This window comes from Bufo gargarizans, chromosome 7 (genome assembly GCF_014858855.1).
Source record: "Bufo gargarizans isolate SCDJY-AF-19 chromosome 7, ASM1485885v1, whole genome shotgun sequence".
NCBI classification, from domain to species: Eukaryota; Metazoa; Chordata; class Amphibia; order Anura; family Bufonidae; genus Bufo; species Bufo gargarizans.
This window is the reverse complement of record NC_058086.1, coordinates 59193671-59213604: the sequence shown is the minus strand read 5'-3', so window position 1 is coordinate 59213604 and position 19934 is coordinate 59193671. Positions and strand designations below refer to the sequence as shown.

The following is a 19934-nucleotide window of genomic DNA, read 5'->3' as shown; positions in this document are numbered from 1 at the left end:
CACAGTTCGGAGGAAGAGGCAGTGGTGAGACCGAGCCAACAGCGTAGCAAAAGAGGGAGCAGTGGGCAAAAGCAGAACACCCGCCGCCAAGAGACTCCGCCTGCTACTGACCGCCGCCATCTGGGACCGAGCACCCCAAAGGCAGCTTCAAGGAGTTCCCTGGCATGGCACTTCTTCAAACAATGTGCTGACGACAAGACCCGAGTGGTTTGCACGCTGTGCCATCAGAGCCTGAAGCGAGGCATTAACGTTCTGAACCTGAGCACAACCTGCATGACCAGGCACCTGCATGCAAAGCATGAACTGCAGTGGAGTAAACACCTTAAAACCAAGGAAGTCACTCAGGCTCCCCCTGCTACCTCTTCTGCTGCTGCCGCCTCGGCCTATTCTGCTGCTGCCGCCTCGGCCTCTTCCTCCGCCTCTGGAGGAACGTTGGCACCTGCCGCCCAGCAAACAGGGGATGTACCACCAACACCACCACCACCACCTCCGTCACCAAGCGTCTCAACCATGTCACACGCCAGCGTTCAGCTCTCCATCTCACAAACATTTGATAGAAAGCGTAAATTCCCACCTAGCCACCCTCGATCCCTGGCCCTGAATGCCAGCATTTCTAAACTACTGGCCTATGAAATGCTGTCATTTAGGCTGGTGGACACAGACAGCTTCAAACAGCTCATGTCGCTTGCTGTCCCACAGTATGTTGTTCCCAGCCGGCACTACTTCTCCAAGAGAGCCGTGCCTTCCCTGCACAACCAAGTATCCGATAAAATCAAGTGTGCACTGCGCAACGCCATCTGTAGCAAGGTCCACCTAACCACAGATACGTGGACCAGTAAGCACGGCCAGGGACGCTATATCTCCCTAACTGCACACTGGGTAAATGTAGTGGCAGCTGGGCCCCAGGCGGAGAGCTGTTTGGCGCACGTCCTGCCGCCGCCAAGGATCGCAGGGCAACATTCTTTGCCTCCTGTTGCCACCTCCTCCTTCTCGGCTTCCTCCTCCTCTTCTTCCACCTGCTCATCCAGTCAGCCACACACCTTCACCACCAACTTCAGCACAGCCCGGGGTAAACGTCAGCAGGCCATTCTGAAACTCATATGTTTGGGGGACAGGCCCCACACCGCACAGGAGTTGTGGCGGGGTATTGAACAACAGACCGACGAGTGGTTGCTGCCGGTGAGCCTCAAGCCCGGCCTGGTGGTGTGTGATAATGGGCGAAATCTCGTTGCAGCTCTGGGACTAGCCAATTTGACGCACATCCCTTGCTTGGCGCATGTGCTGAATTTGGTGGTGCAGAAGTTCATTCACAACTACCCCGACATGTCAGAGCTGCTGCATAAAGTGCGGGCCGTCTGTTCGCGCTTCCGGCGTTCACATCCTGCCGCTGCTCGCCTGTCTGCGCTACAGCGTAACTTCGGCCTTCCCGCTCACCGCCTCATATGCGACGTGCCCACCAGGTGGAACTCCACCTTGCACATGCTGGACAGACTGTGCGAGCAGCAGCAGGCCATAGTGGAGTTTCAGCTGCAGCACGCACGGGTCAGTCGCACTACAGAACAGCACCACTTCACCACCAATGACTGGGCCTCCATGCGAGACCTGTGTGCCCTGTTGCGCTGTTTCGAGTACTCCACCAACATGGCCAGTGGCGATGACACCGTTATCAGCGTTACAATACCACTTCTATGTCTCCTTGAGAAAACACTTAGGGCGATGATGGAACAGGAGGTGGCCCAGGAGGAGGAGGAGGAGGATGAGGAAGAGGGGTCATTTTTAGCACTTTCAGGCCAGTCTCTTCGAAGTGACTCAGAGGGAGTTTTTTTGCAACAGCAGAGGCCAGGTACAAATGTGGCCAGCCAGGGCCCACTACTGGAGGACGAGGAGGACGAGGATGAGGAGGAGGTGGAGGAGGATGAGGATGAAGCATGGTCACAGCGGGGTGGCACCCAACGCAGCTCGGGTCCATCACTGGTGCGTGGCTGGGGGGAAAGGCAGGACGATGACGATACGCCTCCCACAGAGGACAGCTTGTCCTTACCCCTGGGCAGCCTGGCACACATGAGCGACTACATGCTGCAGTGCCTGCGCAACGACAGCAGAGTTGCCCACATTTTAACCTGTGCGGACTACTGGGTTGCCACCCTGCTGGATCCACGCTACAAAGACAATGTGCCCACCTTACTTCCTGCACTGGAGCGTGATAGGAAGATGCGCGAGTACAAGCGCACGTTGGTAGACGCGCTACTGAGAGCATTCCCAAATGTCACAGGGGAACAAGTGGAAGCCCAAGGCCAAGGCAGAGGAGGAGCAAGAGGTCGCCAAGGCAGCTGTGTCACGGCCAGCTCCTCTGAGGGCAGGGTTAGCATGGCAGAGATGTGGAAAACTTTTGTCAACACGCCACAGCTAACTGCACCACCACCTGATACGCAACGTGTTAGCAGGAGGCAACATTTCACTAACATGGTGGAACAGTACGTGTGCACACCCCTCCACGTACTGACTGATGGTTCGGCCCCATTCAACTTCTGGGTCTCTAAATTGTCCACGTGGCCAGAGCTAGCCTTTTATGCCTTGGAGGTGCTGGCCTGCCCGGCAGCCAGCGTTTTGTCTGAACGTGTATTCAGCACGGCAGGGGGCGTCATTACAGACAAACGCAGCCGCCTGTCTACAGCCAATGTGGACAAGCTGACGTTCATAAAAATGAACCAGGCATGGATCCCACAGGACCTGTCCGTCCCTTGTCCAGATTAGACATTAACTACCTCCCCATAACCATATATTATTGGACTCCAGGGCACTTCCTCATTCAATCCTATTTTTATTTTCATTTTACCATTATATTGCGATGCTACCCAAAGTTGAATGAACCTCTCCTCTGCCTGTGTGCTAGGCCTAAATATATGCCAATGGACTGTTGCAGTGGTGGCTGACATGAAGCCTGATTCTCTGCTATGACATGCAGACTAATTCTCTGCTGACATGAAGCCAGATTGTCTGTTACGGGACCTCTCTCCTCTGCCTGGGTGCTGGGCCTAAATTTATGACAATGGACTGTTGCAGTGGTGGCTGACGTGAAGCCTGATTCTCTGCTATGACATGCAGACTGATTCTCTGCTGACATGAAGCCAGATCCTCTGTTACGGGACCTCTCTCCTCTGCCTGGGTGCTGGGCCTGAATATATGCCAATGGACTGTTGCAGTGGTGGGTGACGTGAAGCCTCATTCTCTGCTATGACATGCAGACTAATTCTCTGCTGACATGAAGCCAGATTGTCTGTTACGGGACCTCTCTCCTCTGCCTGTGTGTGTGCTGGGCCTAAATATATGCCAATGGACTGTTGCAGTGGTGGCTGACGTGAAGCCTCATTCTCTGCTATGACATGCAGACTGATTCTCTGCTGACATGAAGCCAGATCCTCTGTTACGGGACCTCTCTCCTCTGCCTGGGTGCTGGGCCTAAATTTATGACAATGGACTGTTGCAGTGGTGGCTGACGTGAAGCCTGATTCTCTGCTATGACATGCAGACTGATTCTCTGCTGTCATGAAGCCAGATTGTCTGTTACGGGACCTTTCTCCTCTACCTGGGTTCTGGGCCTAAATTTATGAAAATTGACTCTTACAGTGGTGGGTGACGTGAAGCCTGATTCTCTGCTATGATATGAAGACTGATTCTCTGCTGACATGAAGCCAGATTGTCTGTTACGGGACCTTTCTCCTCTGCCTGGGTTCTGGGCCTAAATTTATGAAAATTGACTCTTACAGTGGTGGGTGACGTGAAGCCTGATTCTCTGCTATGATATGAAGACTGATTCTCTGCTGACATGAAGCCAGATTGTCTGTTACGGGACCTTTCTCCTCTGCCTGGGTTCTGGGCCTAAATTTATGAAAATTGACTCTTACAGTGGTGGGTGACGTGAAGCCTGATTCTCTGCTATGATATGAAGACTGATTCTCTGCTGACATGAAGCCAGATTGTCTGTTACTGGACCTTTCTCCTCTGCCTGGGTTCTGGGCCTAAATTTATGAAAATTGACTCTTACAGTGGTGGGTGACGTGAAGCCTGATTCTCTGCTATGATATGAAGACTGATTCTCTGCTGACATGAAGCCAGATTGTCTGTTACGGGACCTTTCTCCTCTGCCTGGGTTCTGGGCCTAAATTTATGAAAATTGACTCTTACAGTGGTGGGTGACGTGAAGCCTGATTCTCTGCTATGATATGAAGACTGATTCTCTGCTGACATGAAGCCAGATTCTCTGTTACGGGACCTCTCTCCTCTGCCTGGGTGCTGGGCCTAAATTTATGACAATGGACTGTTGCAGTGGTGGCTGACGTGAAGCCTGATTCTCTGCTATGACATGCAGACTGATTCTCTGCTGACATGAAGCCAGATTCTCTGTTACGGGACCTCTCTCCTCTGCCTGTGTGTGTGCTGGGCCTAAATATATGCCAATGGACTGTTGCAGTGGTGGCTGACGTGAAGCCTCATTCTCTGCTATGACATGCAGACTAATTCTCTGCTGACATGAAGACAGATTCTCTGTTACGGGACCTCTCTCCTCTGCCTGGGTGCCGGGGCCTAAATATCTGAGAATGGACTGTTCCAGTGGTGGGTGACGGGAAGCCAGATTCTCTGCTATGGAACCTCTCTCCAATTGATTTTGGTTAATTTTTATTTATTTAATTTTTATTTTAATTCATTTCCCTATCCACATTTGTTTGCAGGGGATTTACCTACATGTTGCTGCCTTTTGCAGCCCTCTAGCTCTTTCCTGGGCTGTTTTACAGCCTTTTTAGTGCCGAAAAGTTCGGGTCCTTATTGACTTCAATGGGGTTCGGGTTCGGGACGAAGTTCGGATCGGGTTCGGATCCCGAACCCGAACATTTCCGGGATGTTCGGCCAAACTTCTCGAACCCGAACATCCAGGTGTTCGCTCAACTCTAATCTTAATTAACATCTTGTCTGCTGGTTTGGCTTCTACTGACTCTACTTGTTTTGACCCTAGCTAACTTATGACTCTTATGTTTTCCTGCTTGGTCATCCAGTATGGTCTGCTGCCTGTGAGCTTGAACCGATTTTCTTTTGCCTTACTCCGCAAACATAGCCTGGTTCCCTAGCAGCCAACACCATCCTGCCTTGTGGTGGGCTCTGGTGAGCACCTATGGGTAGTTTTAGCTCTACTAACTGGAGTGATGTTGGAAGCTTGGTAGGAGTTTTGAGTTTGCTGGCTGTGGTCCAGGATGGTGACCTCCACAGGTTACCCTACAACACTGTTTTAGAGGTTATTGCCTTTTGCTAGTTCAATGTTACGTTCATTTGTTCTAATTAAAATGAATTGGGCTGAGCTGAGCTGTAATACAAAAGACAGCCCATGGTCCCAACAATGTAAACATCCGTTTTGACATCATCACAGCCAATCACTGGCCATGGCGGTGATCTGCTCCCATTGACAAAATGTTACATGATGCAAGGGATTCTGGTCACTATCATGGCCAGTGATTGGCTGTGGAGATGTCAAACCAGATGTGGGCAGTGCAGGAGACCAATGGAGCATTGCAGGCCTGAAGGAGAAGGAGCGGGAAGCTGGTACATCATCTTTCCTTTGCAGGCCTGGCCAAGTGGTTTGCCACCTGCCCTTGCCCCCCCCCCCCCCTCTCCTTATTCTTTCGCAAGCCCTCTTAGGAGACCTCAGCACAATTCTTGTGTTCCCACTTTTGCAGATTGGGCATGCAAATTTGTCCATGCCAGGTAAAGAGGAACTGGAGCAGTAGAGAGGGTGACATTTTCTAAATGAAGATGGTAACACAAATAAAAGTCATTATTGAAATCGGTGATCTTGGATTATCTTCTACGTGAAAACTTAAATATTCAATTAGCAGCATTCTGCCATACAAAGTGGAATGTCACATCCCACATGTAACCTGCTTTTAGTGGACAGAAAGGAGAATTTATTATAAAAATACGTTATCTCTATGGCAACAGCCATTCCGGCTGCAGTACAGTATGTGTAATCTGAATGGGGCACAGCTGGCTATGCCTGATATAATACGCTTTCAATTTACACAATGTGTATGTGGCCTAGCCGCTCTCTCTACAGTATTTTTTACATAATACCCCAGAATCCAAAGAAATAAAAATTCATTTAGCCTAAGGTAATAGAAATGGCCCGTCCATGCTCATAAGGAATGTATTACCCTCCATGGCAATAATCAATGTAGACTCTCAATATTCACTTTGCATTCACATTACATTAGATTTAAAAGGATTGGCCACCTTTTGGGATTTTGGGACTTGCAAAGAGAAACATTCTTACCTGCTCCCTGCCATTGGGTTCCAGCAGGTCACTGCTGCAGCCAGTCACTGGCAACAAAGGTCAAGGAACAAAGGACCCGAGACCCAGAAGCAGGGAGCAGGTAAGTATGCTTCTCTTCATAGTTCTGGCCAGGAGGAGGTGTTTGCCTAAAAAAAATATAACAAAATTTGGCCAACCTTTCCGGACATATCTGTTGAATTCCCCATATAATAACAATTATCGAACATCTATTCTTAGCATCTTTGTCCTCTATTATTCCTTCTAGTAGTAATGAATTGCTACCAGTCTGCTATAAAGGTTCATCTCAGGGGTACCAGTTGGAGGAGTGTCCCCACACAGTTTGACACTATCCAATAAGTGCTGCCAGTATCAGACTGTGCAGGGACAGGACCCAACTGGTAACACCTATCTGGACCTTTTTTTGAAGGCTGCTGGCAATTCATTGATAACTTCTAGCAGGAATTATAGAGACATGGCAGAATACAGAGTCATAGGAAAACATTCTCTATGTTTGTTATTGCATGGGGAATGCATGTAGCTATTAAAACAGACAAGTCAGAAGAGGTAACATGTCCTCTTTAACTTTATAGTTTTCCTTTTTATCAGACATTAGCTGATACTAAATGCAGGACGTCCAGAGCAATGTACATCTGACGAAGACACAGTGCTCACCAGAACCGCCCTCCCTGGTCATGGTGATCCTGAGAATCAGACCCCTACAGACCTAATATTGATGGCCTATTTTAGGAGATCTCAGAATAGAATAGAATTTAACCCTTTCAGCATCAAGCCAATTTTGGAGACAACGTCTCACTCTTACCTACAGTGCTATACTGCTCTACATTTCCTCCATCATTTCTATATACCACCGTAATCATGCTCTCCATTGTGCCAAGGATCTAAGACTAACATGTTCCATAATCCAAAATGTCCCATCCTTTCTCCAAGACTTTTCTCATGCTGCACCAATTCTCTGGAATGCGTTCCCTCAGACCATCAGGTTGATTCCCAATAGTCACAATTTTAGGTGCACCCTTAGCCTATTACAGGTGTGTTCAACCTGCGGCCCTCCAGCTGTTGTAAAACTACAACTCCCACCATGTCCTTCTGTAGGCCTAATAGCTGTAGGCTGTCTGGGAATGATGGGAGTTGTAGTTTTGCAACAGCTGGAGGGCCGCAGGTTGAGCATGCCTGGCCTATTACATTCCCTAATCTCTTCACCCCTTTTCTATTGTATTCTTGAGAACTTGATCCTTTCATTTAACGGCTCATGCACACTAACACGTGCCCCGGCCGTTTTTGCACCTCATCACGGATGCGGACCTATTCACTTGAATGGGTCCTCAATCCAGAAGGTGCGTTGTGGAACGGGGGTGCTTCTGTGGGGTTTCTCTTCGTTCCTCTGCACCGCAAAAAAATAGAACATGTTCTATTTTTTTGCAGTTCAGACAGATTACGGACCATTTCAAGTTAAATGGGTCTGGATCCATCTGTGGCAGCCGCAAATTGCGGTCCACAATGCACGAAGCGGCCGGGCAACGGCCGTTGTGCATGAGCCCTAACAGTAACCTTCATACTCCTTGAACTTTATATTGGAACATACTCAAATACTGGTTGGTGACTGTCTTGTGCAGTTTTATGTGGACTACATGTACTTATTTTTCTAAAAGATGTCCGGGCCATTGTTCACCCATATGTCCTCATAGATTGTGAGAGGTTCTAATTGTTAATTACATTGTTACTCTATGAGGTCATGTTTTGTGTGTCCATATAACCTCTTCTTTGTAGAGCTCTGCAGAATATGTTGCTGCTAAATGATTAATAATATAATAATAGTAATAATATTAGTAGTAGCATTATTATTATACAAAAGACTAGTGATGAGCAAAGTTAGAAAAATGTTTGGATTTGGATGCTTCGCCGTATTTCACAAAGAAATTCAGTTCATGATGAATTACAGTATTTCATCGCAAAGCTCTAAATCACTCTCCTCATATAGTCTTTGATAAAACTGGTTCCAGCCACCACTAAGGGGAATTCAGTGCTTACGAATGTATACAGTCATTGAACTCAATAGAACCTATAAAATCTCTTTGCACCAAAGACCCCCTAGTGGTGACTCCCCTCTCCCTGGGCCCCATAGCAGTGGTATGGCCTGCCTCCTTGGTATGTATATCACTGAGGTTGTAATTACTTTTGCTGAAACATTTCGAACAAAGAAACCCAAAGGTCATGTTAAATCTGGTCTTATTGTCTTCTGATATGTCATAGAAAGTTTCCATTCGGGAAGTCTGTGATCTTGAACATGACATGACTGATGATTGGTAGCCAGTGAAAGGTCTTTCGGAAAGGGTTGTACCTTTGAAGATTGGTAGAAATGGCGTTTACTTGACTCACCATGTAAACAGGTAAACTTTCTAATTGACTTACGTATTAAATGCAGCGTCAGATTGGAGTTCCATAGGCCCACCAGAGGAACCCTTATTTTTAAGGCCCAACCCTAGAATAGGTTTTGTACCAAAGAAATAGACCATAGTGGCAAGTGGTTGGCTCTAGAAATTGCCAAATGTATTTTTCGTCCTCAATTTTTAGGATCCACTATGGTATCAGAGCCTGGGCCCACTGGAGGATCATCTGGTATTCTGGGGGCACCACCGCCTCTGTGGAAAAGCATTAATGATGTGAGATTCACTCACTGTGCAGAAAACATTTGCACTTGAATCATGTTCCAGATTTTCCAACTTTTCTTTAGCTTATAGAAATCAAAAACTAAATTTCAAGTTGAAAGCACCACATGGCATTTTGCCATGACCTATTTTCATTGTTATGTAGCTTATTTCAGCTGACAAATATATTCAGAGAATATTCACCTTACGGTATGTATAAACAGATGGTTAATCCAATGTTGCCTCACCATGTCAATACTTTTCCAGCTCCTAAATGATTAAAACAGTTCTCAACCAACAGATGCTAAGATGCCCAGCTGAACTGCAGGTCACCTCTGTTGTCTAATCAAACATAGTAACACATTGGGAAAGCTGAAGAACCTGATGGAAGTGATATGGCCTTCAGAAAATAATGGTGGTCATTTATAAAAGCCAGGATACTGTATCTCAGAAATGGAACAGACTGATTTTTTTGCCTGAACTTTAATTATTTTCTTTCCTGTAAAAGACACATAAAATGTCAAGCAGGGTCTATGTGGCCTCTATGTTTCCTTTTAAAGGTCTCGTGTGTCTGTCCTACACACATGGAAGATCTAGCTGGCAGAGGGCAGTACAAGTAGATTTTAGGATACCACACAATTTCTTTTACACACTCCATAAAAAAAGCAACTGAAGGGTATGACTTTTGTTAATTTGCTAATCTTATGGAAAGGTTGACCGCATTTTTGGACAATCAGGTGCCAACTCTTTCATACCTATATCAGGTCCGTTTTGTTATTGTTTATGTATTGTGAGGCTGCTATTAGATTCCTGTTCTAGGCAATGACCAGTAAATTTACGATAGTTAAAATTACTTTTTTTTACCATCCTGAGATTTCATGAGGACATTATGCTAAATATGTAGGGTATTTGTCAGCTATGTGTACTGGAGTGGTGCACTAATAGTTCAACTGTACTTCAAGTCCATTTCAGATGAAGATACATGTATGTTGTGGTTTTTGGGAAAAAACACCTCACTTCCAGGGCTGGAGATGTGGGGTGTAGTTATATTTGTTTAAGATTATTTTTACATTTCAAGAAAGCAGCACTGTGGTTTAAAACAGCTCTCCAGATCAAGTAAAATTAAAGTGTAACTCCAATTATAAACAAGTTTTCAGAAATGAATAGTACCGGTGAATATAAGAAACTTTGTAATATATCTTATTAGAGAATTACAGATGTAGCAGGGTTAGCACTCAAGCTCTTAACTCAAATTTCTTAACTCATTGTGTTATCTTGAGACAGAAGCCATTGAAAAGCAATTGAAGGTGTTTGCTTAACGCACTTAGTTTAGATAACACGTCTCATAAATCATGGTGTTAACTCTACTACATCTGTATGTTCCTAAGGCTGCTTTCCTTGTTTTTCCCCTTCACTCAGCCTCTTATCTTTATTAGTCCCCATCTTCGTTTTCAGCCTCACACACAAAAGTCTATGGAGAGAGGTGGAGGGATGAGGAGGCTGCTGCCAGCTAGTAAGTGTTCACTCTGAACAGTGGTGAAGCCTTATCCTACTACATATAGTAGAATCAAAAGAGCTATATGTAGCAAAGCTAAGAAACTGCAATTTGCGTGTCTCATCCAGTACCCTTCCCTCCTCTCCTCTAAACCTCGATGTTAAAAGCAAGAAAGAGCAAAGATGCCTGATAAAATCAGATAGAAGTATTTTTATTTATCAAAATACATTACAAAGTTTCTTATATTCACCAGTAATGAGCGAGCATGCTCGCCCGAATACCTGTTCGGTTCCAGTATCGCTATGCTCGGCAGATCCGAGTGCTTGGCTAAATAATTTGGGTGCTCGAATACAATTTAATACAATGGAAGTCAATTGCAAAAAAACAGGCACCCCTTGCTCAGAAGACAAGAGGGTGTCTGGTTCATAAAAAAAGGTTAGAAATTCATGGAGACCCCATGAAAATGGTTTAGCAACAGCATTAAGAGAATAGCTAGATGCATCTTAGACTCCTATTAGAATCCTAATATATTGCTATATATTCATTTTTTTTAGAATATTCGTAATATTATATAATACTATACTACAACATCAATATAGCAAATATTATGTAATAATTATGTAGTAAGTCAGTGATAATATCTGACACAGGAAAAGCTGGGTAATAACTCAGTGTAGATTGAGAGGTATTACCCATCTTTCACAGTGTCAGATCTTATCACTGAGTTATTACCCGAGCTTTCCCAGTGGCAGATATCATCCTAGTATAGATCGCGAATATTCCTAATCGCTAATTTTTAATCCAAAAGGCTAATAAGCTTTTCATAGGAATACAGTCTAATATTCTTAGTCAGAAGACTATGAAACCAATAGAGGGTGCTATGGAGTTATGAACAGCGCCCTCTATTGGTTTTACAGTCTTCTGACAAGAATATTAGACTTGTCATAAGACTGTAAAACCTAACAGAGGGCAGTGTTCATAACTCCATAGCGCCCTCTATTGGTTTTCATAGTCTTATGACAGCTGAAAAACAAGGCAGATTCTGCTCATTTGCATGTCTTTCCCATGAGCCCATGTTTATGCAAATTAGTTTTTACATGACAAAACTGTATAGAAAGGTTATTGAATATTATGTTAGGACAATCGGAAAACTTTTTGTCGCTCCAAATGATATTGATCTAGGTGCACAGGTCCGCCCAAGCCATCCAACAGAGGCAAAACAACTTTGAGGTCTACTGGTTCTCAGTCAGATGAGAGCTGGTTTGGAATATCTCATAGTGCACAAGTCTGCCATTGTAAGGCATACTGGCTGTTATCTGTCTCATGGATAAGTTGGGCACATACCTGGCTTTTAGCATATAGCCTTTGTGTGGTTGTCTATTGTATGTCATATGTAATAGGAGTCTAAGATGCATCCAGCCATCCTCATAATGCTGTTTCTAACCTTTTATTATGAACCAGACACCCTCTTCTCTTTTGAGCAGGGGGTGCCTGGTTGTCTCCCATTGACTTCCATTATACTCAGGTGCTCGGCCAAGCACACAAATATAGCAATGTGTTCAGGCCGAACACCCTAACACTGAATACTTTGGTGCTCGGTCATCACTAATATTCACCTATACTATTCATTTATGTAAAGTTGTATAACTGGAGGTATGCTTTAAGTGGATCCTTTATTTACTTATTCTATAACCTTTAAGCCTAAAATAAATTAGAGTAGAGTGATAAGATCCCCAGGCATTGAAGGTCATGGGCCTCTTATCATACATTATAGCCATGATAAACCTAATTTGGGAAAATAAGATGCACTTGAGAAGTACTTGTCACCTAATTTCTTTTGTCAGTGTGTTTTAACCAACCATCGGCTCTTTTGCACAACCCTAATGTCCCGAATAGTCACTTTGCCCCATGTTTCAGATTACTCAGTGTACAGATAGCTTGAGGAAGGCTACACTGCGTGAGTTAAAATGGTGTAGCATAGACAAATAAAGAATCCACTCAATTTTACTTTATTGGAGCACTGCCATTCTTTTATTTCTATTCATCTTTAGTGGAGATGACAGAACAAAAAGTTGATGTTCCAATTTCTGAATAGTCACTGCTTTCAAAAACAGTATTTACCACATAAAGGATCATGTAGAATAGATAGCTCAATATCGCTAAGTTTATGTGAAAGTTTGAAAGAAATATAAAATAGTTGCCAGGGAAAGAAAGGAAAAGTCTAGAACATTCCCTGCTTAAAGTGGAGAAGAAACCAAGAATAAGATGTTCCAATTCAGTGAGATGAACAGGGATTGAGGAATAAAAAACCTGAATGGTGTTCTTTCGATGCTTCCATGATTCCCATTCATTTAAATTTTGAAGAGACTGCATAAGTGGTGACCTTTTCACTGTGAACAAAGTGCATAGTGCCAGGTCCATTCCAGTCTAACTTTTATAACATGTGGACATTTATTATACATTTTTCCATGGAAAACCTCTTTAATACATAATTTCTCTAGGATGACCACTCCAGAGTGTTAAATGTGTTAGTTACTGTATAATAACCTTGTATAATAATCCAGAGTTTATACGTATATTGGCTAAAAACTTTCTATGCAACTTGTTGGGTCTACAGCTATTCTTCCCAACTATCACAGCCAAGACACACTCGGCTGAGCATCCTTGCATTTCCAGTAGGAAGAGCCAAGCAATTTGAAGCCACACTTCTCTGGTGAAAGCTTATCTCCCCTGAGAACATGCAAAGAGATATCTCCAAGAGAAAGATAACTGTCTTACTTGTAGCACCTACCAGAATCAATGTTCAACATTTCAACAACTCTTGGAATATTACTGACAGCTGTTTCAGAGCACTTGTCCATAGTTAGTATGGAGTTTGATACTGAGTGAGATGCTTTAGATGGAGATTATGGGGTACTGGCTTTCCTTAAGGAAACTAGTTGTACATGGATACTTATTGATAATGCTCCTTGGGGGGAAAAAAATGCAAAAAGATATCTCCCAGAGAAAGAGAACTATCTTTTTTGTGGAGCATTGACAATTAGTCTCTTTACACAGCTGCTTTCCTTAAAGTGGTTGTCCGGGCTACCAATATAGATGACCTATCCTTAGAATAGAATATAAATATCATATTATGGGGGTTCTAAAACCCAGCACCCCACCAATCAGATGTTTCGGGCAGCCAAGGTGCCATAAACTGCACTGTGTATGAAACCTTCTACTTCTGCCCTGTACACCAGATATTTCACGGCACAGTGCCTGCCTGAAAAAACGATTGGTGGGGATCCTGAGGATACATCATCAATATCTGTAGCCTGGACAACCCCTTAAAAGAAAGTCAGTACTTCTTCTAAGCTGCATCTAGGGCATCTCACTAAGCCTCTGTACTGATAAGCAGTAAGCATCCAGAAAATGCCACCTGTGGGTAGACATGGCTATTTCCTTGTCATGTTCCAAGGTTTGCAGAAAAGTCGAACACAAGTTTATACTAAACCATGTCCAATAACTGCCACTAGCGAGGGCAGCTCTCTTTCTCTGAGACATACCTTCTTTGCATTTTTTTTCCCCATCGTCAATAGATCTCGATGCACTAGCCAGTCTCCTTAAAGACAGCCAGTACCTCTGCTATGAACAAAGGAAGCGATCATGCATGTTGAAGTGATACTCTTCTTTTCCCTGACATCTGTCATCAGGAGAGAGTTGAGAGCCCCCCCCCCCCCCCATACACATGGATTTCATGTGTCATGGATGTGATTAAGTCATGGATGTGATTAAAATGAATGTAACATGTATGGCCATCCTTCGCATCACGCAAGGCTAGTGTTGATATATAGTTGATATCTATCTGTTGTAGCCTACTAGGCTCATTAATTCTACAACACTTCTCAGTATTAGATAAACTGTATAAACAGAGTTCATTAGATACCATGGTCTGCAGAAAAATATACCTTCTTCAGAAAATAATTACCAAGAGAAAGAACGGTCCTTAATTAACCTAACTCATTAACATCTAGCAGCAAGTGGGAAATGGCAAACATAAAGGCCTACAAAGCTTCCTTTTCTTTATTGAGCCCTGTTGGAGATACAAATATGTGAAAACACATGGCCACAGGTAGGTTATAAATCACCTTATGGCACATTCAAACAAACAGACTTTACGTGCCAAATGGCTTAGAAAGTAACCAATAATCTTTTGTCATGCTCAACAGTGCATAATTAGTTCAACCTGTGTCCATTGATAGAATGTATTTAGTATATGCCAATACTGGCTTCTTTTGACCTTGAAGAAACTATATTATCTCTCTGCTAGGCTTCAGAAGGCTTATTACAACATAGGCTGTATTCTTGAGGCAAGTCACTCAATGGGCCTCTGTTCCACTGGTACAGATCTGCATTCATTACCAGGTCTACACACAACTTAAATATCACTAAATTGCATCGGGGACTACACTGCTCCCTTCTTGTGTTGTCTTAAGCCCATACACACAGAAGACCTGGATATTCCTAATCACACGCTAAACCTTGTGTCCACACAGACACACTCAGAATGTGTACATATTCAAAACATCAACACACAATGGTCACTGGAAAGTCTTATATTTTCTTGTGCTTTTTGTCAGTTTTTGTAAATTTATGACCTTTTATATAATCAGCGACTAAGCTCCATTAACCCCCTTTGTACCAGATGAAGCATACTGTTGTAAATGTCACTGGTGACAGTAATAAGGCTTTTTAGGAGATAGTTGCACTGTTAGGTTACACTAACAGTAAGCTATATGTATACCCCGATTTTCTGAGTAGGTCATATACATTTAAATTTGACACTTTTTTGAAAAAAAAAATCATTTTACTGCATTTTTGTGTTCTCTCTTTACGTGATATCTTTTTGTTTGGGTCATCCCAATAAATGAAACTGTAAAGTCCTCAAGTGGTCTGGAGACAGGAAATTTGTGGATTCATCAGTTCTTCCGAATATGGCTTTGGCTGTGATATTTTCTAGAGTTTTGTTGCCTTGGTGAAACTATCACAGCTGGCACTGACCTCGGCACACTTAGCTTGCCCTACATGAGCTGCATACACTAGAATTTATCAATAAGTCGCTTGACACTGGCCATTATTCTCTTTGCACAATAAAATTGATAGTATTGAGTAGGTTCAAAATTTGCCATGTTTTCTTGCCATCCTTTTTCCTGATCTAACCATCTGTATACCATATTTTTTATTTTTATATATATAATAATAAGATACTGCAGACCCAAGAATACAGATGTGGTTTGAAGAACTGACTTCTCAAAAGGAAGACATTGTACATCATTTTGGGCCTCATGTATTGAAGGGAAAAAGAAATTCAATAGTTGAACTTCTAGCTGCAGAGCTTTGTTGTCTCATATGTGGAGCCATTGGGAAGTTGACTGCTGAATAAAGCAAGTTGGGCCTGTATTCTTCCCACTTCATTGCTACTCATCTTCAGCCGGTGTCTCAGTAAGCAGCTAAATAGATCCAGTTTACGGGCACCTGGTGGTGATAAGAAATTCACTCTCTTCCTTAGCTCTTGCATTTCTAGCAGTGCTATTTCTCTGGACCCAGGTTGGTCCAGTTGCTGCGCTAAACCCCTGATGCCTTCTGGGTCAAAGGGTACACTGTAACCAAAAGCATGAAGACCGTCAATACGAACGTACTCAGGATCTTCTAATTTGTCATCCAAAGTCTGTTTGTCAGTCCATTCTGCTGAATCCTCCTCTCCTTCTTCTTCTTCCGAAGGACTGCTTCTCATGTAAAAATGGACAGTCTCAAAAAATGACCTCCAGCGGTGGCCTAGTATCAAAGTCCAATTCTGGCAACGGTCTCCTCCTTCCATGTCCCAAGTTTTCTCCCAACTTGGATAACCTTGTTCTCCAGCAGGCAGCAACCAGCTTTCTGAGTGACTTCCTCCAAAGGGATTCACATAGACGGTTACTTGGGGGTCTCGTGTGCCATTCCCAGCAAGACAGAGACGCATTGAAAGTCCTAAAAGTAGATGCAACTGCCTGGGCCAGTGTTTGTTGCTTTTGCAGGTTAGAAGCATACGCTTCCTGCCACCCATTTGAAACCACATGCCTAGCCGGAGATCTCCAGAGATAAAGAAAGCTGGAGCTCTCAAGCGTCCATCCCGTTTAAGAAGCAAGTACTTTACTTCTAAGTCCTGCAAAGTGCCTTCTGTCCCAAGGTAAGGTTCTGAGGACTCAGGCACTGAAGGCACACAAAGGCCTTGAGCTGTTAATGTGTATCCAGGATTGCAACTGGCACACTGGGCAGGGTGAATTGTTGAGCAGAGGGAACACAAAGAGCCAGGTCCCTGTATGCATGGAATGTTTCCCTGGCAGTTGGGATGCTGGAGAGTACAGGTACAGCTGTGAGAAGCCTCCAGGAATGTGCCAGGCACAAGTGATGCACTGCAATAGAGAAGGGACTGGATGTGGTGCCACCAATAAGAAACTGATCTGTAAAAAAGAAAAAGAAATATGTTAATGATGTGAAAATTTTTTATTAAAGGCATTGTGCCAACTGATTGCTGGGGGTCTGAACACTGGAACCCCCACAAATTCTGAGTACAGCATTTGGATATCTCAGGAGGTCCCTTAGGTAATGAATGAAAAGGCAGGGAGGAAGCCCAACCTACTGCTCCCTGATCAGATCAGGGAAACAGGACCCCTAGTTCTTGAGATAGATGACTGTCCCAGAGATTGGACGCCCAGTGGTCAGTTCTAAACATGGCACAATCCCTTTAATATTTTTATATAAAACTTTTCATACACAATCTCCTATAATCAAGTAGGCTTCAATTTTGGATCTTGAAAATTAAACCCATTTATAATCATGTGTGGCAACTGACAAGGTTTATTTTTTGTGGTTCTTTCCCTTTAGTTCTTTGTAGTATGGTTGGTTAGTGGTACTAGGTGCCAGCCCACATTCAAGGTCTGAAACATGTGTTTAATGTGTTTTATCATAGTTTATTAAACTTTTTATGCACCAAAGCTGTGCCAAGCCTTTTTATTCCCGGATCTCAGAATTCACAGTAATACAAATCATAATTAGTGTTACCAATACATTGCATTAAAGTCAATATATAAGAAACTACTTTATTTATTAGATTAGTGTCCAAATGTTTTTGCCTTTCACCACCGTTACCTAATCTTATGCCCTTGAAACACTTGGTTATGCATTTTCTTGGTTCCACACTTGCCAAACACAATACCTTTTCAAGTTCATCCTTGTACATATTGTACTTTTTAAATATTTTCTGGCATTTGCAGCTACAAAATGAGCCTGAAAAGAGAGTGATCACTGAAGAGGTAAGGTTTGCAGCTATCTGATTGTTAAATATTAATATCATATAAGGAAAACTGAGCAATATTCCATCTAAGAAAAATATTTATCAGCCACTAAATATTTATCAGCCACTAAGCCACTGAAGGTTATTCAGACTTATAGAGGGTGAAATCTTATTTGATCCGATAAAGTGGTTTATAACCCCAAAACATGTCATCTTCGAACACTTCATTGCTAATAAAGGATTGATTATCCATCCTTCAATCTTGTCTTCCTGAAATTTCCTTGACTGACTAAATGGGTAGCGCAATATATGTCTTTTTTATTGTAACTTTTTTCCATGTGGCTCAGTCAGACATCAGCAGCAGTTTTGCCAGCATATGCAGGACCCCAGGCTAATTGCCGTTATATACATGTCTATATGGTAACTGTTGTTGTTTTAAAAGCTATGGACACCTTTGGGACATTTATTTTTATTATTGCATTTTACTTATTCTGAGCTAAAAAATCTTTTTTTTTTCAATTAGTCCTTATTAAAAAATTTGAACAGTTTTTCTTCTACAAGTGTCAGTGAATTTGTAGACTAGGACTTTTCTGCGTCCCACTGAATCCATCAGAGAACTGCCTTGGATCTATAGCTTTTACCTGTACTTTTCTAACACTTAGCTAAATTCTTACCAGTCTAATAAGAATTTAGCTTAAATAAGTGTTTATTAGCTGTTGGGAGTTCAGAGATGACGGATACAGTGTAAAACATAAAGTGTGCTAGTCTGAAATTGAACTTAAAGTAGATCTATAGAAGACACATTGTTGAAAACTTTTAATAAAGACCAACTGAAAAAAGATGTTTTTTAGTACAATATAATTATTAAAAAAAAATTGCACCCAAAGGTATCCATTTTATTGTTAAAACCACAGAACAAGGTAAGCACTACACTCACCTAAAGAATTATTAGGAACACCATACTAATACGGTGTTGGAACCCCTTTTGCCTTCAGAACTGCCTTAATTCTACGTGGCATTGATTCAACAAGGTGCTGATAGCATTCTTTAGAAATGTTGGCCCATATTGATAGGATAGCATCTTGCAGTTGATGGAGATTTGAGGGATGCAATCCAGGGCACGAAGCTCCCGTTCCACCACATCCCAAAGATGCTCTATTGGGTTGAGATCTGGTGACTGTGGGGGCCATTTTAGTACAGTGAACTCATTGTCATGTTCAAGAAACCAATTTGAAATGATTCGAGCTTTGTGACATGGTGCATTATCCTGCTGGAAGTAGCCATCAGAGGATGGGTACATGGTGGTCATGAAGGGATGGAAATGGTCAGAAACAATGCTCAGGTAGCCCGTGGCATTTAAATGATGGCCAGATGGCACTAAGGGGCCTAAAGTGTGCCCAGAAAACAGCCCCCACACCATTACACCACCACCACCAGCCTGCACAGTGGTAACAAGGCATGATGGATACATGTTCTCATTCTGTTTACACCAAATTCGGGCTCTACCATTTGAATGTCTCAACAGAAATCGAGACTCATCAGACCAGGCAACATTTTTCCAGTCTTCAACAGTCCAATTTTGGTGAGCTCGTGCAAATTGTAGCCTCTTTTTCCTATTTGTAATGGAGATGAGTGGTACCCGGTGGGGTCTTCTGCTGTTGTAGCCCACCTTTCTTTCCCATTCTGACATACAGTTTGGAGTTCAGGAGATTGTCTTGACCAGGACCACAACCCTACATGCATTGAAGCAACTGCCATGTGATTGGTTGACTAGATAATCGCATTAATGAGAAATAGAACAGGTGTTCCTAATAATTATTTAGGTGAGTGTATATCTTCTAATGATTTGCGGACTTTGCTTTCCACCAATATCAGAAATACTATCTTGGGGATGCCCTCTGTCTTTTTTTGTCCATGTGTTATATCTTAGGACCCATTTGTAGTTTAGGGAAAGGGAAACATGACATACCTATATAGAGCTATTACTGGTCAGAAAAATGAAACCTAGTCTGAAGATATTTTCTTATGCCTATATGTAAAAGCTAATATCATCAATAGAATAGAAATAAACCGCTCCATGGTTTTACGTTGTGTTGGCATTATCAAAATAATAATTCCTGAATATAATGCATATATCTGGCT

The 19934-nt window shown here is 43.0% G+C and overlaps 1 protein-coding gene across 1 annotated transcript in view; it reads right to left on the bottom strand.

Moving 5' to 3' along the window:
* Positions 1–14417: 14417 nt before the first annotated feature.
* Positions 14418–19934, bottom strand: part of BRINP2 (BMP/retinoic acid inducible neural specific 2) — a 284489-nt gene continuing 278972 nt past the window's right edge. Inside the window, exon 7 of the mRNA XM_044301698.1 lies at positions 14418–16959. Within this exon, the coding sequence (XP_044157633.1) occupies positions 15843–16959 (1117 nt within the window). The 3' untranslated portion in view covers positions 14418–15842. The remainder of the gene's footprint in view (positions 16960–19934) is intronic.